The following is a 27,215-nucleotide window of genomic DNA, read 5'->3' as shown; positions in this document are numbered from 1 at the left end:
AGCATCCAAATAACTTAATCACCAGCAGGGTTATTAGGACCGTGGACTTAGGGGCTTACTGGTGGGGAGAGGGTGTTTGTGTTTGAGGAAGGCTAGTTGAAGCGTGTATAGCTGGGACAATGGAGGTGCTTGGGCTCCTCACAGTCAGCGGGTCATGTTCAGTTGCCTCCGCTGCTCATGTTAAGGTTTATGCGTGTTGGTCGGGTCAGGTTGGGTGAACAGAACTGGTTTCTGTCTCACTGAGGATGTTTTTGTACAGTGGCTTGTGTACCACTGCTGTAGGTGGTGGTGTTGTTTGTTAGGTGCCCCTTGCAAAAATTCTGGACGCTAATGGTTGTAGGTAAATCTTCCATAAACAAAATCCAGTGATTCCAAATGTGAAAATTATGCAAAATGCCATGTTTATTTCCAGACCCTCTCAAGTGTGTAAATCTTTGACTTCAGTCGTGTGTGTGTGTGTGTGTGTGTGTGTGTGTGTGTGTGTGTGTGTGTGTGTGTGTGTGTGTGTGTGTGTGTGTGTGTGTGTGTGTGTGTGTGTGTGTGTGTGTGTGTGTGTGTGTGTGTGTGTGTGTGTGTGTGTGTGTGTGTGTGTGTGTGTGTGTGTGTGTGTGTGTGTGTGTGTGTGTGTGCCCGCCCGCCCGCCCGCCCTGGTGTTTATATGTGTGTGATGTGACCTCATCCCTCATTGCATGACACAGTCTGTAAACAGTCACTCCATCACGTCTACACAGGAGTGTGGCGTCCCCTCTCTCATAACCCCTGTTCTGCCTCGGTGAGTGTGACCTCCTGATCCCTCTTGAGAGGATGTAGGCATAAATATTTCCAGCAGAAGTTTTATCGTGTAGTCGTCGGGGCCTGGGGGTGTTCCTTCAGTCTTCAGTGCAATAAAGCTAGGGGTAATCCGATATGGATATTTCAAGGCCCATACCGATACCAATGTTTTGTTGAACAGTAAAGCCAACATGCCGGTATCAAATGATTCTCTCTCTCTCTCTCTCTCTCTCTCTCTCTCTCTCTCTCTCTCTCTAACTCACTCACATTTCCGCTATCTATAATTAATGCAACGGACTCTGTACCCTAAAAGTAACCCCTTAGCCGTCGTATGAAATGCCAATATCGTCCCGATATTATATCGGCCAATCTGATATATTGGACAACCTCTTGTTTAAAACCTGTGTCACGTTGCAGAGGAATCGTTTATTCTGTGACACATCTCTTGCACATACATGCCTGTTTATTATTCTCTACTGTACTTAGTGGAGGCTTCGGTGATCCAAGCCTTCTTCCCAGAGTGCTCGTGTACAAAGAGCCTGGCTTTTATGTTAGCTCCCACCAAACTAACCCCCCTCATGCTTTTTACCATCACCCCTCCCTCACCCCAGTACTCCTGGGTTTCTCACAGGCTTAATTTTAAGGAGCCGCATTCCTTAGTGTGGTCGTGTGTGTGTGTGTGTGTGTGTGTGTGGGGGGGGGGCAGAGAATAATGCGAGAGAGAATTTGGAATAACGTCAACGGACCACATTATGATTGTTTTGGCATTAAACAGCCATTTTGCTTTGCTCTGCTTTGTATACCAAATGGACCCTTGGTTCTATTAGTCAAGGATCGCTGGGAGTCCCCAGAACCCACGTTGAGATCCACTGCTGTACTGTATGTGACGTGTCTGTCTGTACTGTACACTTGTGTGCGTGAGAGGATCACCCCTCCCTTTGTGTGCTGTCAGCGGCGCTGGCAGCTGTTGTTGGTGATCTGGCAGAAAAAGATGGATTCATACTAATGAAAGGCCCCCTTTTTCATCCAAGAAGCCCTTGAGAATATAGACAAACATGAGGTCACACCATGAGACGTGTCTGTGATCCGCTGCCCAACAGGTGTCTTGGACAGACATGTATAACGTTAGAGTATTCCACTATCAACAGCGTGTTTCCCCCTTCCATCGCTCTGTTTGGATTGGTGAAGAGCGCTGTTATCAAGATGTGATGGGTAGTGTTGGGCGTTAATCTGAAAATACACACAGTGGGAAAAATTAATTGCGACCGTAAACCTGCATTTCATGACGTCAGTCAGCCTCGTAACACACTCCATATATGGCCATCTCTTTATAGGCTGTGGCTCAATCAGTAGAGCAGGTCGTCCAATGATCCCTGGGTCGGCGGTTCGAATCCCGGCTCCTCCTCTCCACATGTCGACGTGTCCTTGGGCAAGACACTGAACCCGGCCTACATTGCCTCCAATGAGTTGGTCGGTGTGAGCTTGCCACCATTGGTGTGTGAAAGTGGGTAGTGAGGACGCTGACGTTGACTGTTCGCCGCTTTACCTCCCTATGAATAAATGAATGAATGAAATGGCACTTTAAAAGCACTATAAAATGCAATTCATCATCTCCATATATTAGATCACGACACTGACCTCATAAACCCTCGATAGCCATACATGGAGAAGACTGGATCATCACCTACAGTAGATCTGCATATATGGAGCCGGCCAGCTACTCTACACCTGGCCTCACGGACACCATGTTGATCTGACCTCATCATAGAACTCTATATATGGAGCTGACACGTTCTGACATTCCATATGTTGATCCTCCCTCTTAGAACGTAAATATCTCAGAATCACTTTTTAGACCAAAATGCAAGCTGCGTCTGATGTATCCAAACGATAGTATTTCGCTTACCAAAAGTACATTTTGGGTGGATTAAATGACAATCACAGGACATGTGAAATAGCAGATTTTACTTCCTGACTCGGAGGTTTCCGGACAACATGGCTTCAAAGTATCGCTCATTCACAGTGAATTATGGCAACGAGAGCCCAACCACCAGATAGCGCCCTAACTGGGCTGGCCGAGGCCCTGCCTGGCCCGAAAACGCCAAAAAAATAAAAAGAAAGCCTGTCTTACGAATGTTTTGTTTTATCATTTTCCTTTGTCCCTTCCGTCCAGTCAAAGGTCTCCCAGAGGCAGCAGCGGATGATCAAGAACCGTGAGTCGGCGTCCCAGTCTCGGAAGAAGAAGAAGGAGTACCTTCTGACGCTGGAGGTCCGCCTGAAGATGGCGCTGAACGAGAACGAGCTGCTCAAGAGCGAGAACGGCTGCCTCAAGAAACAGCTGGAAGGAATACTGGCTGAGGTGGGAGATGGTGTACTCACACATTTATGCATATACAATGCACGCATGTACGCACACACACAATTATTATGTTGTTTTTTTATTTTGGGAAAGTTTTATGAAGCCTATAGAGGTAAACATTTATTCATATGTCCCAGTTATCAATGGCAAAAAACACAATTTCATAGTTAATCACAATTATTTGTATGACAATTGAATGAATTGTCAACCAGCTCAGTGGCTTTGTGGACCGTCCACCCTGGGACTGGGAGGAGGTCATACCAAAGACTGGGATCCAATGCCTCCCTGCTTGGCACTCATCATTAAGGGTTGGATTGGGGGTAAGTCCCTGTACTGTGACATACTAGTGTGTCCAGGGGGCTGCCTCACGCTACAGAAACAGGAGATAGGCTCCTTGCCCTATGGGCCTCATGGCTCGGCAAGGCTTACTTAATGAATTGTCAATTAAAAATGACCTTGGCAGCACTAAATCACATACTGGTTTGTGCCACTGCCTTGCATGTGAATTGGTGAATGTAATGCACATTTTAAAGCACTTAAAGGCACCTTTTTCGTCTGAAAAGGCTGTAAAATCCATGTACAAAATAACCCAAACAATGGAAAACAGTTATCACCTTTTGTCTTTTCACTGAATTCCCTGACCAGGGAAAGAGCAAGGCCTGACAAAAACATTGTCATGGCAGTACCACAGTATGAGACACAGGAGTAGGATTGTTTTTGTTTGAGCTTTGAAGATAATGTGATGTGCTTTCCTCCCTCTACAGAACACAGTTCTTCAGACCATCAGTCCCAAAAGGAAAGCTGTCTGTCTCATGGCGGTTTTGGTCTTTGTTGTGCTCAATGTAGGACCAACAAGGTGGGTGTGTGTGTGTGCGTGCATGCATGCATGTGCAAGTGTGTGAATATACTCTGCACTGGGAATGTGATGTTTCAGTTCCAAAGATGTGAGATTTACTAACTAGACTAGAGTATAATGTACAGAATTAGTAGCATGGGATTTGAGGTTGCATCGGTCTTTGTGACTACACAGTAAATTCCTTGGCGTTAAAATTTTCTTTTTAATATTTTTTTTATCCCACGATTTTGTAACCCATTTTTCACCCCTGTGTCAATGGCGTTTAATGTAACTAATTTAAGCATACAAATGGACCAGTAAGAGTAAAAGATATTTGGGTCTACTTTGACATTACCATGGACCATCCACACCAAGCACCATAACTATACATGGCAGCAGTGAAAATATCCAGTCGAAGGCAAGGGGTTAAACGCAGAATAATAATAAAGGTAATGCAAAAGGGCAAATTGCAGTCGGCTACAAAACATTCTGATCATGTTAATATCTTAATCGTGTGTGTGTGTGTGTGTGTGTGTGTGTGTGTGTGTGTGTGTGTGTGTGTGTGTGTGTGTGCGTGTGTGTGTGTGTGTGCGTGTGTGCGCACATGTCACTGCCGTTCACCATCGGAATTTGCTCTATGCTGGCATATGAGGCCAGATCCCTTTGAAAATGAAATGTAAATGCCACCCTGTACAGTGATACTGTTGAAAGTGAGTGCTGTTGTGCGCACGTGTATCTGTGCTTTGGGTTATTCAGTCAAGACCACTTCCAAGCCATCAGATTCTGCTGATGGCTTGAAGACTAAAAGCCCCCTGTGCACAGGATGTGGGGCCGCGTGGAATTTGGCATTCGTTTCAGTCCATTACAGTGTTGTTCTTTTCAATTATGTTCCTCCACACCGAGGCCCCTCGGTCCGTCCGAGGCCCCCATTTCTCTCTTTGATCTCTTTGGATCCTTCCTGATTATCATTTCTCCCTCTTTCTGTATCCCATATTGCCCCCTGTCTCCAACTTGTCCATTTCTCTGTGTCCCATATTGACCCCTGTCTCCAACCTGTCCATTTCTCTGTGTCCCATATTGACCCCTGTCTCCAACCTGTCCATTTCTCTCCCAGTCTGTTACAGGGTGGCCCCGGCTCCCAGCTCCAGACGGACCCCTTGCAGCACGGTGGCAGGCACCTGCTGGGCTTCTCCGAGGAGGCCACGGTGGGCCCCGAGCAGCTCGCCAGCGGCCCCGCCAACAGGTAATGAGCTCAGCCGCCAACACCCTTCCCCCTGACACCGTACTGTATTTACATACCGTGTCGGCATTCGGACCAGGACGCACCTGTGCACGGGGCCAGGTTTGATGCCGGACAGCTCATTACCGCCACGCGTAAACAACGTGCCAGACGATGACTGACCCCTGCACCCCACGCCCACTCCCCCTAGCTCTCTGAGTTTATGAAACGGAGGAGGGGTATGAGGGTCTGGCCTCGCTTGACATAAAGCCATACATTAACGGGCACAGTTTATTGTTCTAAAGACTTACACACAAAACAAATAAAGATTCTAGGATTTTCTTGGAAATGTGACACCAGTCCACAGACATAATTTGTAAATTGCTTGAATAACATTCTTGTCTGGTACATTACCTGTACTGCCCCCCCACCCACCCCCTGCCAGTGTTGTTTTGAACAGCGTGTAGAGCGTGGCCAACCTGTGTTGTGTCACATGTAGGCATGGGGTGGGTCATGCTTTTTAATGCAAGCCATTCATCTCTTGTATCGGGTTTCCCAGCACCATTTACCCCCAACGCTTACAGGAAGGAACACATTAGCCACTACACAGGGGGTGACAGGGCCGAGCACAGTGGAGGGCATGGTGCGAGAGGGTGGGGGTGGATAAAATGAATCCATTCAATCAATTATGAAAAATAGTTGCTGATTGATTATTAAAAATAATTTGTTTAGGAATGTAAGAAAATGTTTCAATTTTTTTAAATGGCAAAAATAGATCCTCAAGCTGTTGTGAGCTTGTTGATCAACTATTTTCATGTGACACTGTTGAATGACAAAATATAAAGTAGGGTTTATGTTAATTAGATGATTAGATTTGTTTGCGTTGATTCGTCGATATATAAACTAAAACTAATTATCTCCAAAAACATGGTTCTCAATTATCCGATTAATCGAAAATGTAACCGACAGAACACTCGTTAATAGTGAAGGGTATGGGGCTGGGGTGGGGCATGCAACCCGACATTGGGGGGGGGGGGGGGGGGGGGGGGGGGGGGTGTGTGTGTGTGTGTGTGTGTGTGTGTGTGTGTGTGTGTGTGTGTGTGTGTGCATGCATGCGCGTTTGTGCTTGTGTGTGTGTGTGAGACAAGCTCAACACGCACCCATGACAAAGAGTTACGACATAGCCTCCGTGTTCTGCCATGTTCTGTCTCGCGGAACCGTTTCTAGGCCATTTAGAAACTGGATCGTGAGGCACAGTCCCAGCTGGCCCTCCTCCCCTCCCCCCACCCGGGCGAGGAATTAAACCTGCCGCAGCCATCTTGATCCAGAGGCCCTCGCAGGTGAACACCGACCTGTAGACAGTTTACATCATCACCTTGCCCAGATTAATATTTCGCTCTGAGATTTTACTGTGTGTAATCTAAGATGCAGCCAATTAGACGTGAGGAGTAGTGTACTGCTAATCCCTAATGTTTGGACTGGAGGCCCGCTGTGATAACAGCCAAGGTTCTCTGTGAACCACTCCTTTCATCTGCTTTCATCCCTAATCTCATGCAATGTGCCTACAGCCGCGGTTTCTTTCTTTCATGCTTGCGATCTTTGTGTCACCCCTTGTGACACGCCTCATTTTTGACTCACTGTAATCTATAACTTTTCGTGTGTGAATAAAACGTTATATTTAGCAATCTGTATGGTACAATAATACAATATAAGTAACTAATACAACTGCGGTGTTTGGAGGTGGTGTTGTGGTCCCTATTGAATAAGATAATTAGGCCCTGTGAATGTGATCACGTAGGACCACAAGTTGACGAGAGGTTTTGCATAAAGCTCAAAGCCTAATATCTCCCTCCATCCAAACATGCCTTCTGCCTTAGCTCAGTGGTAGAAATGGACTCTTAGCTATGCATGGGGGCTCTGTACGTGGCAAGTAAAAAAAAATCAATTCCGTTAAATAGCCTCCACGTTTGGACACCACGTTTGTTGTGTTTTGGGGTTGTCTAGGCTCCTTTTACCCGTTTATGTCACCATGGATGTTTCTACTCATAAATTGTATTAAAAACATAGTCTCACTGTGTGGAAACGTTTTCTGATTAACAGACCGTCATTTTAGAATTAGATTCTGGCATGGTGTCGGAATTTCCCAACATCTGTAACGGCCTCTCCGTTTCTGGGTTAGTAGTTCAGAAGATAAGGCGCTGATGCTGGTGAAGGATCCTGTCTTCCTGAGACCACCTCCACCCTGCCTGCCACCCATAAACAGGACCAAGTGCAACGAGTCAGTGCTCCATCTGTGGTCTTCTACCCTCACTTTACTTATAGCCATTATTTGTTGTCGCAGTACAAATACAGCTTGTTTTGTCTAGTATATTTGTAGAGCTGTTTATTTTACAATATGTAAATAATATATACCATAAGTCATAAGATGTGTTCTATATCTTTTAGGATATGCAGAAATGTAAATTTATTTAATATGGAACAATTTGAATAAAAAAACGTGTGTGCATTCATTCACACCTGAGATCAACTGTGATTGGCAGGTTGGCCCATGAACTGAGAGGCTGGGTCCACAGACACGAGGTGGAGCAGACCAAGTCCAGACGCATGAACAACAACCAGCACAAAGCCACCAGCACCATCCTGGTGACGGTGAGTCACCACACATTTAGAAGGGATCTGTTTTAACCACTTCAATCCCAGCATGAATATACTGGGGGGGGACATAAGCCAAAAATACCTGTGACACTCAGTGCCTTGCTGCTCTTTATTTCCCATTCCACTTTTTGTGTTTGTGTTTTCTGTTTAATCTGTCCCAATGGGTCCAGTCACACATGTCTGCTCAGTGGCTTGGTTAGTGAATGGGGTGATTGGTCATTCATGTTTTTGCAAAGGAAAAAACATAGCAACTTTTCAGCTGCATTATTTCCCGCCTCTAATGACCTGCCTTCTATCATGCTTGCACGCTCGCGCACACACACACAAGCACACACACACACTCAAGCACATGCATACTTTTACACTATTTTGAGTATAATTTTTTTTAACTAGTCCTGGCATCCTAAGGCGTACCTAAACATATCACCACTGTTTACTTACATTTCGACTAATTTGAATGAATGATTCTCCTCAAGCTTGTTAAGTGTTAGCCGTTTCTGGACAAGCATTGACAGTTTGCTATTTCCCCAAGCACCCCCCGCCTTAATGAGGGCAATCCATCCCGCTGAACCCAGGCGAGCCCTCGCTGCAGCCCCTCTCAGAAAAGCTCTGACGAACAACACACTAGATCCAGTTTGTCAGAGGAGAGGTTGCGTTGGGGAGTAGTGTTATGAGGAGATTAGTCATGCTTTGTTAGTAAAGTCTCATCAAGGGGTTTGGATGACAAGCTGTAGTATATTGAATAAACACAGGCACATATATTACCTTTTTTATCCTCTCCGTCCATCTCTCACTGTCTCTCTTCCTCTGTGTCTCTGTTTGTGTCCGTCTATCCATGCCACCGTGTCCCAATAGGAGACAACCGACGAGGAGGCTGATATCGCCCGGATAGTGACTGTCCAGTACACTGAACCCACTGAAGAAAAGTGAGTCAAGTGTTTTATATAATATTTGTTATCATGCACTTTATATTGGGGTGTGATTTTGTTTTATTAGCGTTCATTTTATTTTACGAGTATGGCCTTTAGTTTAATAGCTGAAGCACATTGTGTATTTTGTTTTCCAAATTGCAGCATATACACATTTATTTGATTTCAGAGTTTTTATTTTCTTAATCTTTTTTTACAATGTGAGATGCCAACTTCCCTCTATTCCTTTTGTTGCGTTCGTCATCACATCCCTGTTTATAGTGTAGTTGATTTATGCCACGGTGGTTCTAAAGTTGGAGCTTAGCACATACTGTAGCTTCACAGGGGATTGGCTCTGCCTGACAGAGCCAGGGATTTCTTGGCCTCACAATGTTTTCCGCAATGCAAGTCAGTCTATAAAACCTTTCACATCTGCAGTTCAGGACCCCGAACCACTATCCACACTTTTCTAACCTTTGCAGTGCAGTAGATCTCCCACTCTGACAATACAATTAGCGTAAAATCGTGATTCCAACCCTGACATGTTTAACCGTGTCTTTGTGTAATGTGATGGATCTGTTTGTAGCTGTCCCACTCCTCAGTTTTATGGTGTTCCCATTGTGTAAATCTTGTTTAGAGCCACTGTAGCAGTTCAGCCACACTAGCTGAACCCAGGAAACCACGGAGCTTCTGTTGTCTGTCAGGCATGATTTATATTTAGTTGCACGCCCTGGTGTTGCGCATCGAAACTTGCAGATCTACAAGCTCACAAAGCGCTGCACTGAGACGTGTTGTGAGCTTGTAGATCGGCTGTCTTCGTTATGCAAAATGATGTGCCACAAAGAATAAATCAGGTTTTGTCTTCCAGTGATGAATCAAGAGTTGCATGATTGCATCACTGGGTTGTTGGCAATGAGGACTCCACAAAGATGCACCAATATAGCCCTCGGTTATAGTAGGGGTGTTTCTACTGCTCTCAGTGGAAATGTTTGGCCCTGAAAATCTGATGATCAGATTTTGTAAACTTTATATAGCCAAGCACTTGTTTTCGTAAGAGGAGGGCTGCTTGTCCGTCTTTTAAGTAGCTAATTGTTTTCACACCGGATGTGTATGATATCTGAGTACACATAAACTGTACTCCAGACAACCTTTTCCAAGTGGACCCAGGCAGAAAAGTTAATCAAACCAACTGGACTTGGGCCCAAGTCCTTGGTGTGAAAGCACCATTTGAGTATTTCTCTGATCCCTGACTGTACTTCATCTTCCAACAGGAGTCCGGGCAGTGAGCTTCAGGTCTACTACGCCCCTCACCGGACTTACAGTGACTTCTTTGATGAAATCAATCGTCGCGGCGACACTTTCTATGTGGTGTCATTCCGCAGGGTGAGTTTTATCTTGAGCACAGCACATAGTTTATGGCTAATATCGGTACAAGTTTAAAGGGATACTTGGTCTATTTTGGTTGATTGTGTCATGGTAAAAATAACTCCTGCCTCTGGAACTACACAAACCCAGTTTGGCGTAGGTTATTTGAGTCTCCTACTTCTGTACACAAAAAACTGTCATTTTAAGGGCAGTGACAGTCCACTGTCCTTTTAGGGATAAAAAGGACTACTTGTGACATTTTAATATTCAGCTGTTTCTTTAAAAAAATCTCAATTCAGCTAACAGAAAAAACATGGGGCATAGCTAGGCACCGGTTAAAAGCTTCACTATGCTATTTCAGGAAGTGCAAACGTATTTGAAGAAGAATAAACTGCTCAAATATGGACCTTGACCATGTTAACTGATGTTTAACACGCAGCTGTGTGCTAAAGAGACGTAGTTGATAGGAGCAGTCATCGCTGGCTCCAACACAGCCTCTGTGTCGGTTTATAACTTCACTCATTAATCCAATCCATCCAAATTGTTAATATTTTCCAAGTTCCTGAGTTGGACATGAGAAACATTTTTCATGATTTGATGCAGATGGATTGACTTATGGAACGTCAATCATAAAAGAAAGAACGAATTAATCAGAAATGATGAAAATTAAAAAAGAAAGGAAACGGATCACAAAGCTGGGCACCAGCTGCTAATTGATTTGAAATGGTCAGAGAGACTCTGCGTTGCGGGCAGCACGTCGCCCACGGCCCCTTTGCACGGGACATTAGCATCCCTCAGCAGGCCTCTCCTCCATGTCGGGACATTAGCATCTCTCACCAGGCTTCTCCATGTCGAGGTTTAGATTTGAAATGGAAATGCAAGACGCAGAGTCAGCGGTGAAGTCTTTGACCTCGTACACACCCATGGGTGTAGCCCCCCCACCTTTTTTCCAGTCTAGCCATTTGTAATCATCAGAATCAGAACCATGTTCTAGGATTTGGGGCATGACCACATGTCACCGTTAATTCACTTTGCCTTTATTCAGAAATCTTTTCCCCCTCTTTGTGATTATGTAACCCGCAATTAATTTCCCTTTTCTTGGTATGAAAAACACAGGACAACTTATTCAGAGGGGATTCCCTGATTGCTTTGGTTTTCTGAACATTGTCACTTCTTTCCTAAGAAAGGTGCACGACTGTATGTGCCATGCCATCTACTATATATGCATCTGTTCTGACCAAAACAAAAGGAATCTGCTGGAAACATTTCACCACTTCCCAGAATTCTAATTATATAGTTACAACAAAACCTGTCTATAACCCAGTTTTTATATTATGTTCTTCACTGAAGTTGCCGCTCTGTTTAACAATATTGTCATTCTGAGCCCTGCCAAGAAACATATGTCAATTTCCGCCTTAACAACTTTGTTTATTGGAAAAATAAGGGTCAGAGATGACTAATCCTGCCAAAGAGAACAGCCCTGTAAATCTGAAATTGCCCTCCATTCAATTGAAGACATGTTCCATTCATTCAATGGAAGACATGTTCCCTTCCCTCACAATCACGTGTGACCATAGTCTCGAACAGGGAAATGAAACCGGGACTCTGCCTCTGGTTCTCATCAGCCTTAGCACCTCCGGGCATTCTTGTATTGTCAAATCCCCAGGATTAGTCTGTGTGGTCAGAGACTTGGCATGCAGTTAGTCTTGCATCGTCGGTAATATCAAGGTTAGCAGACACCATGTCACTGAAGATCTCCCAAACGTTTTGACTTAAGAGTTGACCTGGTCACAGTAAGGACAATGGAGGCAGTGGTGCATCCTGGTTCAGAACCTCTAAAGGTCAAGTAGCTAGCCTTCATCTGCTGACGGACAGCTGTTTCACTGAACCAGAACATGGTACTGTAGTTCACTTCAATAAAAGTAAGTAAAAAAAAAAAAAAAAATAATGCATGAAACACTTCAAACCTATACTTAGTACTGTATAGGATTCCCAAGGGTTCTACACTTGGCCCCCTCCTGCTCTACACTAAACATTGTTGTCTGATGTTTGCACCAGTCAGAACAGGGACACCAAGGTTAAGGTGGTTAAGTGAGGACAGACTAACAGAAATTGTTTAATTCAATTTAACATTATAACATGATAACACAAGATTATAATTAAAGTATCACAAGATCACGCATACTCGAGAAGAGTCGAGATCACAAGATCATGATAATTGTTTTGATCGGCAGATGTGTGCACTGCTGGTCTTTCCATGGAGTTCTGGACCTCTGCCTCCCTCGCTGTCTCTTTGGATTTGGTGCCGTCTAATCACTAACGTTGCAATTATAACGGTTGGAAACGGGAATATGGGTTTTCATAACAACAAAAACATTGATTACTGTTCAGCCATTCCTTAGCTGTATACGACATGCTGAGTACACAAATTACCGTTCCCGTTGCCAAATGTGACCTTTTTCTTAATTTTTACAGAGCTGTATTAGTTTTTCGCCCCTCCGTTTATTTGGCTGTATTTTGTTTCCTGGGTTTCAGGGTGTGTGTGTGTGTGTGTGTCCCTGAGAGGGGGCGGGGCTGTTGTTTTTGTTCCAGCACATGTGATGTTATTACAAGACAGCCAAAGCTCTGGGCTGAGATCTGAAATGTGTTTAAACGCTGAAGCCAATCCGGACCAATACAACTGGTGTCCTGTTGTTGAACTCCTGCCACGTTCATCATCACAGCCTCTCTGTGTCCTTAACCCATTTTGACCTGAGATCAGATTCTAAAAGTGTCTTCTAAATCCTGACAGTTTTCTGAAAAAGCTATGTTTCTATGTCAGTCGTTCTTCGATTTTTCAAAAATAGCAGACCTACAAGCTCGTAGTGCGCCACTCGGTGGCGCGCTATGAGCTTGTAGATCTGCTATTTTTCAATAGCTAAAGCATAACATAATGCTAACACCAAAAGGGGTTCCCGCCCAAAATGATTTTATTTAATAGAAAGTGTGGTCAGTCAGCCTTCCATTTTCAGCACTGTGGGAGGACTTTTTTCTTTACACATTACTATCAGTAATTATGTAGCTGAAGTGTCCTGATTTTTATCCAGTTCCTACTTGGTACCCCTGTTTTGAACATGTCCTATTCCCAAAAGAGTTTCAGTTTGTGTGCTTTTACGTTAAAATGTTCTCAAATAGAAACTTTAATCCAGTGGTTTTCAACTGATTTTGACCCAGGGACCACCATCCTGACTAAGGGCAACCTGGGGACCACCACTATTGTGCGTGGCGGGTCCATCATAGACCCACCCCACACAATAGTGGTGGGGGGTTCATGCACCACAGGGAGCTGGAGAAAATAGCTATAATATCAATATATTATCTAATAAAATACAGTGATTTTGTTTGAATATGATGGAATATGATTAAGGATTACTGTGATTATGGTAAGCTCACATTTCATATCACACACACACACACACCATACAGTAAGAACTCCTGTAAGTTATTTATTTTTAATGCATGGCCAGGGACCACCTGCAATAACTGGTGGTCCGCGGACCACCCCTGCTTTAATCCCATCTTTTCCTAATTGATTTCAAGATTTAGCTATTTCTTTTACAAAGTATTGGTCAATCATCGATAATCGGTGGTCTACAAGTAAGATTCCAAAATGGGGACCCAAAAATCTGCCATGGTTTGGCTCTAATAGAATGTGCGGTCAGGCTTCCATCTTCAGCACTGGGACGTGGTCATGTTGAGGTCACTTACCCGACAGCACAGAGTGAAACACGTTGAGGTGATGGAAAACGTAGACTTCCTATATGAAAGCCAAAGGTTCGAACTGTTTGTATTGTAGCGGTCATTTTGTGGTCATCTGTGTGTTCACAGGGTTGTTATAGCACCTGTGACTTTTATATAAGCACGCCTTGAGGTGAGGTGGTGGAAACACTGGCCATTTGCAACCTGTGGGGATTTGAGCCATTACAGCCTAATTTATACTTTGTCGCACAGTGGTGTCGCTCACCGGAAAAAGCCGATCTACAAGCTCACAACATGTTGCATCCGTGACGCGCTGTAAGCTTGTAGATCACCCTTTTTCAGAGCATAAGTTGGGCTTATGTCTGCACCAAGCTTGGCTTCTATGGCAGCTGCACCCATCATGTCAGATTTGACAACGCTGCAGTTTGCTGTTGAGGAACTGCAGCTACGTCCCCTGAATACAGACATGGGCCTTGTTCTTTCCCTTACTTGCCCTTGCTCCATTTGTATTGTACATCTACAGTTATTTGCACAGTACAAAGATCCCTTGTCTGCGCTGGCATGGTTTTAGTTCTTCACGCCTTCTCCAGCCTCAATTAGTCTTGAATTTGACCAGTCACTACTTCTCGCGTCGTCCTTTCCTAGCCTTGTACAACTTTACCCTCCATCTGAAGTCTTTCCAGAGTTCCTGTACCTTCCCCAACCTTGGCCTTCACCAACCCACCCCCCTCCCTCGCACTTGTCCTCACCTCTGCAACCTCCTGCTTTATCATCTCACCTTTTCTTTTGGCAGCCAAATATGATGGCGGTAGCAGGTTTTTAGCTGTGTCCCCTGATAGACCGCATCTGTTCTGGAACAGAATGCTTGAGCCACACAAGGTGATGGCCGTTCAGATCAGAGGTGTTTTTTCATGCTTTCCCCCCCCCCTTTTTTCCTCCCCCCCAGCCCTTCTTTTCTAATCTCTGCTTGCTTTTGTCATTAATGGCTCTTTCACCACATGGCCAACTCTTTCACCACATGGCCAACTTGATGCCAGATTCAATGAATGGCGTCACATTTTCCACATCCTGTCACCTCATACGTGGAAGCGCCGCCGCCCACGTCTTTGAATTCGGGTCCAGATTTTAGTCGCTAGCTGTACCCATGGAAGAGGCAAGTGACACCATCTGAGTAAACCCTGTCTCATGTGTGGCCTCGTGTGCTGCAGGTTTGCATTGTTTTGTGTCTTTGTTTGTTTGTGTAGGCACTGGGCAGTTTCAAGAGGACTGGCCCACACATGTTTGCTAGCATACAGACGTGGCAACCGTTTTTATTTATTTATTATTAAATATGTATACTATTTTAAGCAAAATATTAAGATTTTGACATTTCATTGTTTAGTGATGGTCTTGGTAATTGTTATATTTACTTCTTAATTCATGTAATAATACTGTAGGTATCAACAGGAATTCATCTCATTGTGCACTGGATGATTGGTTTGGTGAATACTATTAAATCTCGCATCTTATTATTAAGATTGCACAAAACAGTTTCACGGTGTAAACTTGATTGTTAAGATAATGTTGAACTGCTTTGGCTTTGAAGCCTTTGAAGTGATACATGAGGAGAAAATGCTCATATGGGAGCAGTTTGATTTCCGAACGCTGCAGTTATTAGCTTGTGTGGTGTGAGAGGCTTTCATGTGAATTGTCGCCTTTGGCTATGACCATTTTAACCTTGGACCCCTTGTAACTGTATCCTCTTTATTCTGCTGTACTGCAAGTATTCTTCTGGATCATTCTCAACTAGGGGAGTAGATTCCAGGAGCCGAGTTGCTCATAAGGATGTGAGCTCAATCTCGGAAACATGATATAATGTACAACAATTGCCAAAGCACACAGTACCATTTAATTTAGCTTCCAAAAGATTTATTGCTTTCTATTACCTTTTTATTCTCAGGATCACCTTCTACTGCCTGCCACCAGCCACAACAAAGGAAGCAGACCCAAAATGTCTGTGGTGCTGCCAGCCATGAACATAAATGGTAAGAACTGCCTCTTTAGAGACCTCTGGTTGTGTTAAGAGGTACAACGTGAAATAGATGACAGGTGAGCTGGGAACAGAGTCAACAACACCTCCTCTCACAAAAATGTACTGCATGTAGCTAAAAATGGTTGCAAGGAATTATCACATGGTAGAAGAATCCGACGTGCAAGTGCGTGCTTATTAATCCTTTTTTCTGCTCAAAATGAGCCAAAATCCGGTGTTTGGAAGGTTATTATTCCCTGTTCTTACATCGTGTGGACATCGAGGAGTTGCATGGCGACCCATTGGTGTGGTTTGGGCCATTGAATTGAACATATCACACCACTGGGACGAACGCTAAAACCGCCTCTTCCCATCTCGACCCTTTGGTGCGGTTTGGGCTTTACACACAAAGCTGTTAACAATATATACTAAAAATCTCTCTCTCTCGCACGGTTACACATGCACACACACACACACACACACACACACAAAGATTTGGCGGCCCCCCTGCAGTGTCTCTGAGGACCCCCTGTTGAAGACCCTTTTTTAGGCTTTGTGTCACCTTAGATTTTGTCTCTTCTTACAGAGCTGGTGTTTGACTAAAATACAGCCTCGATATCAGTACCGTCAACAGGCATATGTGCAGTATGCACTGTGCGTAGGGCAACACACCGAGGGGGGCAACGAAATGTGCCAAGCCGATAATAATAATATAATAAATTTCTCCAGCGCAGCTCCGCCGCTTAATAACGAGCGCCTGTGCGTGCGTCCTCAAGTTGCATGCGTGGCGTGTTGATCTGCCCAGAACTGAAGCACTGAAGCAGACCCTCTTTACCGCCTGGTCTAGTGAGTTTAAGTGTAATTTAGCACCAACATTAGGACAAATCTTTTCTTCAGCCCTCAGGCGGTTATGTGGGGCTACGAACTATGGTAATTAGGCCTGGCTTGAGTTTGATTCTGATTCAACAAGCTTTTCTGGGTGGCGATGTTACAATTGGCTTCTCAATTTGTTTATTTTCCACAATGATCGTGTGATTGTTGCCTGAAAGTGTTTTGCTTTTGTCCATAACCTTTCCAGATCAGCAACCTGCAAACCAAATTGATCAAAGTTTATTTGTGTCTTCCTTTTTGCCATGCAAAAGGATGATGGGTGTCTTCACAGGGATCACCCGTGAAGAACTTGCATGGCCTCACTGATCCCCACAACATCTGCTATAGTTTCTTACAGGAGAGATGTTCTAAAGATCAATGAATCTACACAAACACCTCATGTGCTCCCTCCGCTCAAAAAGACAAATAAGACATAGATACCTTGGAAACCGGTTGTGGGCCCCATAATATTGTGACATTTTGTTACATTCCTATTGAGTACTATCTGTCCTTGCTTGGCCTCAAATGAACCAGCACTATCCTCTGTTGTCCCTATAACTGCTGGATCAACGACACATTTCATTAATTAAGTTGGAGGTCATGCTCTGTGGTCCCTATAACTGCTGGATCACAGACACATTTCATTACTTAAGTTGGAGGTCATGGTCTGTGCCTGCATTGTAGAAAATACTTTGTCCATGGCTAGAACGATGGACATAATGTATATTGCATGTATATTGATCCAAGGGAGTGTGATGCTCTCCAGAAATATAGCAAATATCCATATGAAAGACATGATGTCATCAATACGTCATCATAATACTGACACAAGTAAGTGTACAACATGTACCGACCGTATTGCATAACTGAAGTGGCATGCGGTACAAGCGTACAACATATGTGAAAGAAATGTTGGCCGTTATTTCTGTGGCTGATTACTGTCTGCATGCATACAAAGATTGGCGCCAATGCGTCCAGATTAGCTCTGGATAGACGACACACACACCACACACACAGATCTTAGACACGGCAGAGCCACGCTGTAAAAGTGGCATGACAACGAACTGATCAGTGAGAACATTCTGGTCGAGGCGGACTCGGGCCAAAGTACTATAGGGTGTGAGTAATTAGAAATACATTAGACTGTTGTTCTTGGCTGCTCATTTGGCATCTTTATCACTGATCCTCTTGTCTTCGTCTTATCTCCCTCTCCTCCCCTGGCTCGGGATGGAGCAACGGATTCGATTTGTGTTTCAGCTAGCCCAGGAGTGAGTCAGTGGAATATGATCCTCTTACTCAGCATGGAAGACTGCGCCATTGGGAAATGCTTTTTTGGGGTGTGGGTAGTGAGGGGTTACGGAGATGAAGATTGATGAAGGTAAACATTGTTCTTGGTTGGTCTTGTCATGGAGGAATGCTGAAGCTTTACCGGTCAGATGGCCCATTGAAGTAAATAGGCAAATAGTGAAATCTTAGATCTCCTTTTCGACTAATTGCTCCTAATGCCAACAATGGTTGTATTCAGTGAGAGACACTGGGTCTCCTAAGATGTATTTTTTTTCACCACAAGAAAAGGATCTTGGATTTGGATGATCTGACACGGATCACCCACAAAATCAAAACATTGTCCTTCTGTGCTCACACCAGATGTCTTTGCCCTCTTATTTTGTGAAAAGTAGTTTTGCATCTAATTTAAGGGTTTGATCATGTGGCATTCTGTAAAGAGAAGATTGAAAACTGTTTTTCAACAAGGAGTTCAGATGAGAGCAGATGTTGGAGTTTAGGTTTGTGTTCAACACATTTCACTGATGCTGTTGTACACACACAACCCTAAATGAAGTATGACTGTAGAAACGTTTTCAAGTCCTAAATAATCAGCATTATAAGCAAGGAAGTGACATAGCCCTATTGGTTGTTGCCAATATTTATATCATGTTAGAGCAAAGTGCTAGTACAAGGAATGGGGGAAGTCAGAGCAAAAAATAGTGTCAGTGTGTATTTTTGTATTTGTTTTAACTTAAAGTGAAGTAGTAAATATGTATATTTTCCAGAAGGGTCTTACGCCAGAAGACAGTAATTGACTTTGACGAAGGGTTGGAATTCAAATTTTGGAATTCGGTTTAGTGCTTTAACATATTAACATTACTGTTCTAAAAATGTTTTATTATCAAAACTTGACTGTCTTTGTTGACTGTTAGTTGTTTTGACAGCTGGGTAAACACATTGAGCACTTTCAAGATGTCTGTTTAGTTTCAAATAGCATGTGGTGTGCGTACTGTAATTTTGTAATTTTATTACCTTATTTCACTATTATGGTTTAAAATTAATCACAGATTAATCAGATTTAAAAACAAAATTAACAGATGAATTGATTATAAAGATGAGCGTTAGTTGCAGCCATACTCTTCTCATGCTTAGCTGGAGTGGAAAGGTCGCAGTGTTGGAAAAAATAGTGGTCTGTTTCCACTGACTCAAAATTTAGATGAATATAGGTATTATTGAAAACCAAAATAATTGATTAAAAACTCAGACCCGTCTGAGTGCAAACAGACCACTAGGGGGGCGCGTCCAACTTGTTTGCACAGCTTTTTGAAAACCTAACACCACGCCAAAATTGAAAAACTAAAATCCAAATCTTGGTGATTTCTTACGAGTTCATCCCCAGCTAACATTTACTTGAGTAAAAGTACAAAAGTATTTGCCTCAAAATGCACTTAAAGTACTAAAAGTAAAAGTACTCATTGTGCAAAATGATTTAAAATAGCAGATCAACAAACTCACAATGCGGCCCACTCCCTGCTGTTGTGAGCCTGTGACATGACGGAAATCCTTTTATCAGTGTCCAGTAAGAAGTGGTGGCGTGTCAAAGCACACATGGCTCTCATAAACCCTGTGTACATAGGCTATATGTCCCTCAGATGACTCTGTCTCACAGGCGTGTTTTACATTCATGTTCATGTAATCTTTGTTTGAAAATATTCTGTGTGAGTATACATCTTAAGCTTGGGGGAGACCCCTAGAAAAGCAGAAATGCTGTCCCCTCTGTGCAGCAGTGATTGCTCCGGAGCGGAGGATAATTCTTTCCAGCTCCTTGTTGCTCTCCTTCAGGAATGCCCCCCCCCCACTCAGCTAAATGGCTTTCATCTGTTAGAGGCGGATAGGTTCTGCTAATACGTACTGAATGATCTTTTTGGGTCTGTCCTGGTCAATCACTGAACAGCGGAGATAGGGACTTTGATGTAGGCCTTCGCCTGCCTCTGTCTTGACTGTATGTCCATGTTTCATAGGTTCTGTTGAAGACACTTGACATTTTTGACCTCTGTGATTCTCCCTCTAAAGATATCTCCCATGGCTGAATGCTGAACTCCTTAAAAGGAGTGTTTATTTAATGATCCCCTGAGTTTAAAAGAAGCTCAATCAATTGAAACTGACATGTTTTGAGCAGAGGGATTTCTCAGGGCTGACGTCACGTCACTTAAAAAATAAAAATAAATCAGGTGAATAGGCTGTTGGGATATTATCATCACACGTGCACATGCCACAATAGTAGTAGTCTGTTTTGCCTTCTTTGGGTTTAAATGTCTAGTTATTGTTGCTAACAGGCAGCTTGTGATGGTGGGTTAAGTGTAGAGTTTGGCAGTGCTGAAGGAGTCACAGGGTCACATTTTCCTACTCTCCTAATCTAAACGGAACAATCACCACCACCAGTCCTCTTGACTAGACGCCACTCATGCCAGTCCAGACGTTTAGCCCTCACAAGTTACTCTCTAGTAGCTCTCTACTTCTACAGTTTATTTTCCCTTCTCTCATATAAAAATCACACTCGTGTGAAGTGAGGGGTGCTCCTATCATCATACATCACATTCCGTGCTACAAACACGCACACAAAGCTGTGCATAGGAGGGGCTAGTGCCCCTAAAACAATATCCAATTCTGTGGTGGTGGTGATGATGATCGAACATGGTGATGATGATGGAGCCTTTCATTTTAAGTCCCAGTTCAAATTTTGCCAGAGTGTTAGATAATTTGAATGCCCTAATGAGCATCCTATTAAGACCTAGCTAATTCCTTCTTATTGACTCAAATGCTTACTGATGAGTTGCTTCCTTTTGGATACAAACAGAACTCCCATCTCAAACATGTCCTCTCGGTTGTCGGTGTCCACGCCAAGCTGGCAAACGCTGTCCCCCAGAGATGCCCCCTTGAGTTTCCTCTAAATGTAATGCTGTCGCACCATAGGGCTTAGTCGGCGTGCACACTAGCTCACATTCTGCCACTGAAGAGGCCAGGAAGGAACTTTCTGGAGCGTCTCCAGATGGCACCGGTAAAAGGGGAGAAAGGAGACCTGGCAAGAGGTCTAGTCTTGGCAGCCCCTTCAAAGACCTGCCTTTTGAAGTTGGGCCCTCCAGGCTGTGTGTTTTTGTGTTCCCTGCCCCACTGTTTATGCCCCGTCAAGCTGTTTTGGTAATTTCATGAAATATGGATGCGACCAGTATGGTCCTTGTACTGTACATGGCACGTCTTTGAATTTGTATGTGCTCCTCCAAAGCTAGGCACCTTGTTTTGTAAACTTGAATTCATTTATTTTTCAAATGATTCTGGGATTGTCATCCATTTGTTCTCCCAATTTAGTTGTTGCCAATTCCCCTCCGTTTACTGTGCTCCCTGTCGCTGCCAACCAGCAGCGTTGGCCTGTTGGCCCTTCCTACTGGGGAAGTTGTAGACTTCCATGTGCCTCGTCTACATGGAGTCACCAGCTGGTTCTATTCACCTGACAGCAAGGAGTTTCACCGGGACGATGTAACATGCACAAACGTTTTGCATCATCTTCCGCAGGCCCCCTGTCTGCTAATACAGAGGAGCCAAAGGCCCCCTGTCTGCTAATACAGAGGAGCCAAAGGCCCCCTGTCTGCTAATACAGAGGAGCCAAAGGCCCCCTGTCTGCTAATACAGAGGAGCCAACGGCCCCCTGTCTGCTAATACAGAGGAGCCAAAGGCCCCCGTCTGCTAATACAGAGGAGCCAAAGGCCCCCTGTCTGCTAATACAGAGGAGCCAAAGGCCCCCGTCTGCTAATACAGAGGAGCCAAAGGCCCCCTGTCTGCTAATACAGAGGAGCCAAAGGCCCCCTGTCTGCTAATACAGACTCAGAGGAGCCAAAGGCCCCCTGTCTGCTAATACAGACTCAGAGGAGCCAACGGCCCCCTGTCTGCTAATACAGAGGAGCCAAAGGCCCCCTGTCTGCTAATACAGAGGAGCCAAAGGCCCCCTGTCTGCTAATACAGACTCAGAGGAGCCAAAGGCCCCCTGTCTGCTAATACAGAGGAGCCAAAGGCCCCCTGTCTGCTAATACAGAGGAGCCAACGGCCCCCTGTCTGCTAATACAGACTCAGAGGAGCCAAAGGCCCCCTGTCTGCTAATACAGAGGAGCCAAAGGCCCCCTGTCTGCTAATACAGAGGAGCCAAAGGCCCCCTGTCTGCTAATACAGAGGAGCCAAAGGCCCCCTGTCTGCTAATACAGAGGAGCCAACGGCCCCTGTCTGCTAATACAGAGGAGCCAACCAGTAGGTGTCACTAGTACAGCAACAAGAACAGTCACCTGCTGGCTTGTCACTGGATTGCTGCCAGTAGAGCCAGGTCCATACATACTATGGAGTAAAGAAATTCTGATGTATGTACAGTATTGTACTGTGTATTGTATTTGACTAAATGTACTTGGTTACTTTCCACCAATGAAATGGACTAGAATACACAGGGAATCGGGAATTGGCATAGGAAAGATAATTGCCACAGCAATATTTCAAATTCTGTGGTATTGAATGGAACTTCTTAATCCACACAAGCTTCCTTGATAAAGGCTATAGCCTGAAATGAGAAATAAAGAGAATACACATTTCTGTGTGTGGGCAGTGTGCACCTGCTTTTCCAGCCAGTTACTTATACTGTAGTTGTTTTTCTGGGTCATCAGACTGCACTGCTACATAAAGCCTACCAAGACAGCTTATCTCCAGTATTTGCCATGAGGACCCTTCTTCATTTAACCGTGATGCGCCATCCTGTTGAGAGGGTTATCTAATAGTCCAATAAACAGGCTGTACACTTAAAATTATGGATTCACAAGATCTGGCATTTATTGATTGCCCACACTTATCCCAAATTGAATGGTCATGTGATATATACATGTGAACAGCAAAGACACATATGAAAGCAAATACGACCTGTTACGTCACGAATTCGGATTCGATCATTATCAGTCCACAGATTTGGGGGCCCCGCGAAGCACAGGACAGAGAGCTTGTCTATCCTGGAGAATTCTGACGTGTCCCTCTCTGCCCTGACAATATATACAGTACAGTCGCAATCTCACTGAAGTGACCTTGCATACACACAGCTCAGGCGGCACACTCTGAAAGTAATGGTAACTGCTTGAAGGGTCTACTTTACCCCACCAGCCCTCCTTGGTAATGAGTAATCAATTACCAGATATCATACAGACGTTCGAGGGGCACACCAATTCAGGGACGGTAGAACACTGCATTCAGGGGTTAGTGGTACACAGACATTGAATTCCAAAAGATGAAAAATAAAAAAGAATGACAATTAATAGTCAGGTCAATCATATGAATAGAAGTACATTGCGTCACTGATGCGGAAATCAAATCAACCATAAATCACATTGTACATATCAAACTTCTTGTAGTATTTTACTTATTGTCAGACATCATTTTGAGGCATCGTGCAGGTGGACACTGGTGGTGTGGAAAACCAAGTTAGTATGCGTGTGGAAACCTGTAAAATAGTAAAACCACTCCTTTTTTGGGGAAACCAACCACTAGGAACGTTCATTTTGTTCCTACCATTCGGCATTGTTCCATGTCCTGCACACTGAAAACATGTTGACAAAAATTGTACTCCGGGATGCCCTTGGGGGGCAGAGTTCTCGCGCGGGGGAGGGATGGGCAATTGTTTATTTGCCCATCCATCCTGTTGTCCAGTGGGTAATTGTTATCGCGAGTCGCAACCCGACGTATAGGCCTTGAACTGCTTAGGCTCCGGTATGCAAGGCACAAGGTGACAGGGCAGTTCGCACTTCCCATCAGGTGATTTTAGGACCAAACTCGTATCCCCCATTCGAACCAGAGACAGGGCCGTCTCTGCTCCAGGGGCGGTGGCACGAGCTGATGGTGCACTGCTCCTTGTCCCGCAGCGTCCCGCAGCGTCTGCGAGCCTGCAAGCCTGTCCAGGTGGAAGTTGTGATGGACTCCCTGGTGTTTGGGTGCATGAACTCCGCCTGGCGTACTCTGACTCCAACCTGTTATGGAAACAAACTTGGCAGAACAGTTCCCCTCCCCCCTTTGTCGACACTACATGTCCTTTTTTCCTAAACATAATGTTCTATAACTCCTGGTGTGTCTCATATTTACATATTTGAAGTTCAACACTGGGTGTAGCTGTGTTTTTGTTTTCATACTTACCGTTTTGGTGACTTTATCTTACAACTGTAAAGGGACCACAACAAGGACAACAGCAAGATAACAGAAGCACACAACATTCTTTTGCCGGCACGTATAATCATTCAAGGAGGTTATGTGATCGGGTTTTTTGCATATGTTAGTAAGTTAGTTATTTAGGTCGCCTTTGGTTTGATTGACATACACAGAATCACAGATAAATGTATTCAGTGACAATAAAACGGAATAGGTCACGGCTCGGTCACGGTGCGGTCATCCTACCCAATGATTTGTTGAATCCAACCAGGTGTCCCTCCTGGATATGAACTTGACACCTTGTTGTCCATGGGGGTCTTAATTTTGGTCTGTAGTCCCCTTAAGTAAAATTTGGAAAGTCTGGAAAGTCTGGGTCTGTGTTGCATCCTGACCTTGTATGTGAGTGTCCCCCCCCCCCCCCCCCCCTGTTATGCTTACACCTTCGGACATTGACGTCCCCCTGATCCTGTAGAGAATTTATTAGGGAATTTATAGGATTAGGGTTATCCTCTCCCCTCCTTCATGTGACATATTATTGACACATTAAAACATATTATTGACATTTAAGTCTTTCAGAACTCCCTCTTGGACACTTCCTGTGGGACAAATTGTTAGTTACTTTTGATTATACCTTTTGGCAATTATTCCATCTGTTGGGGGGGATTGGTTATTTGATTCAACCCAGACCTCTGCAAACCAATTATTCAAAAACATGAGCTTCTCGTATGCTCTCAGTCCCTCCTTGACACATACCAGGCCAGAATGACCCTCCTAGAACTCACTCGATTTTAACCACCTCTCTTGGGGAGATAATATTGAAAGAACGTTTATTTTCAGTATTTGATTTTTTCACTATTTTTATTGTGTTACATTTTTGTAATTGTCCCAATTTATATTGACCCCGTGTTTTTTCTGTGTTTTCATTATAAGTTCAACTTGATTTGATATTGAACCTTTGGGAAAGGTCACTTAAAATTAATCATATTTGTAATTTGGATTCCCAGAGGGAACTTTTTTTCCCCCGAAAATAGCAGCTCTACATGCTGCTGCGTTGACATGGCATTATAATGGCCCAACGTGCATTCATACCATAACACAAACACTCACACAGCTGCTACTAGTATGGAAATATATGGTGCTGCTCTCTCCCTTGTCAATCCTGCGGCTTTGTGCACAATTTTATGGTTCACCGGTGTCATATATTAGAAGTAGCCTACACCTAATCTAATTAAACCATAGAGAAAGGAGCTCTCTGAAACAAACTTCCGACTGTACTGTAGTGAAAACCCGTGTCAAAGCATCGGATCAGTACTGACCGCTAGACGCGGCTAGTCAAGACTCCCTATTCCATTGACAACATGATTGACATTCAAGACACCAGGAACAGCATTACAGTACAGAATTTTTTCCCAAAATGGTTCAGCTCCATTGTTGCAAGAGCCTTTTTATGCAATAACCTACATGTTTTCACTTAAACTCTGCTATCTCAGTGCCACGATATCCAAATAAGTCAAACACTTCAAACTGGTTCTAACACCTGCGCATTTACACATTTCCAAGATGGAGGGAGGGCAGATGAAAGGCAGAGAAAAGTATCTAAAGAAACAAAATATATATATCTTCATATTTCTCCTGGGCGTTCTCCCCATGGCGCATTTACACATAACCAAGATGGAGGGAGGGCGTAGGGAGATCGACGAAGGAGAAACTAAGAATAATTAAAGATATGTATATTTCTCCTGAGCGTTCCGCAAAAATGCACTTTTTATGGAGGGAGGGTACCTAGAGGAACAGATGTTCCCCCCTGCACGCATTTACACAGTTTAGAGCGCACTGCAGAAGACCCAGGAGAAAGATGGTCAATAAAAGATAAAAAGACATAACATTGATCTGCCAGAGTTTAACTATAATAACACATATCTCTTGATATAATATCTCATTGACTCCTACTTTAGGCTACTTATGACTCCATTTATCTAATTACACGACAACCATACCAACATGAGGCCTATTAATGAAATTTTGCATTATTTACTCATACATTAATATCATGGGGACCCTGCTTAAGGTGTCCGTGGACACTTTTGGGACACTGCTTTGGGATCGTTATTTGGTGCATCTTCTATAGATCTGCTCCCTGTTTGTATTTTGCCTGGAACTCCACAAAGTTCCCCATAGACACTGAATAATGACACATTTTACTTTACATCTTACTTACATTAAGGTAAACTTACTTAAATTTGTAGTACTGTACTTACTTGGTCAATTTGAGCTATTTTTTCAAAGACCACTAAGATTTATATTTAAGTTAAACCTTTTGGCCCTGCCCCCTTTTTGGAGTTCTATATCTCATTTGGCCCTTTAGGAAAAAATACTTGCCCCCCCCCTGGTCAATCATTGAAGCGTGACCACGCTCAAACCTAGTCGAAGTGGGGGTAAACATATGTTTATTACGTGCTGCAGAGTGCACTATAATGTTACCCGAATTGTGGCCCTGTTCCAAAATTCCTGAACCTCTCTCATATCTGATCCAAAACAAATGGTCGGCCCCTTGAAGGCACAAGCCCGACAAAGCTTTAGTTTTTCCAAATGATTTTAATTATTTTCAATTTTATTCACTCCATTTAGTATATATATATATATGACTTTCCTGTGCAGTTACTTATTATGTCAGATTAGCATAAACGAGAAAACTATCCCCTAGGGTGCGAGTGTATGACCGTCTAAGCCTATAGTCCTTTCCAATTGTTCCAATTAATGACTATTATATGAAATGATTACTCAAAGTGAATGTAGACCCACGTAACATTTGTTTTTTTCTTAATATTTAGCCTTATTTGATTTCCAGTTTCTTCTACCACTTAAGTATTGGACACTTTGGAGTTATGTTGAAGTCATTGATGACACCTACATTTGTTATTCTATGTTATCTCACTTATTGTTTTCTGCTTTAACACTTATTAAGCGATATGTGAAACACTACATTGACACAACTTGTGTAT

General features: G+C 43.8%; 1 protein-coding gene across 2 annotated transcripts in view; it reads left to right on the top strand.

Annotated features, from left to right (window-relative positions):
• Positions 1–27,215, top strand: part of atf6 (activating transcription factor 6) — a 56,799-nt gene that overhangs the window by 20,720 nt on the left and 8,864 nt on the right. The window contains exons 8-15 of one of the 2 annotated variants that reach the window (XM_083766985.1): positions 2,945–3,130; positions 3,895–3,986; positions 5,080–5,208; positions 7,367–7,462; positions 7,725–7,833; positions 8,695–8,765; positions 10,019–10,130; positions 15,790–15,874. In XM_083766985.1, coding sequence (XP_083623111.1) covers positions 2,945–3,130; positions 3,895–3,986; positions 5,080–5,208; positions 7,367–7,462; positions 7,725–7,833; positions 8,695–8,765; positions 10,019–10,130; positions 15,790–15,874 — 880 coding nt within the window. Of the gene's footprint in view, positions 1–2,944; positions 3,131–3,894; positions 3,987–5,079; positions 5,209–7,363; positions 7,463–7,724; positions 7,834–8,694; positions 8,766–10,018; positions 10,131–15,789; positions 15,875–27,215 lie in introns of both variants that reach the window. The other variant, XM_083766984.1, reaches the window with a different exon arrangement.

This window comes from Protomyctophum parallelum, assembly GCF_964188405.1.
Source record: "Protomyctophum parallelum genome assembly, chromosome: 6".
Lineage (NCBI taxonomy): Eukaryota > Metazoa > Chordata > Actinopteri > Myctophiformes > Myctophidae > Protomyctophum > Protomyctophum parallelum.
Note: the sequence above shows the minus strand (reverse complement) of the source record. Positions and strands in the feature narration are given on the sequence as shown.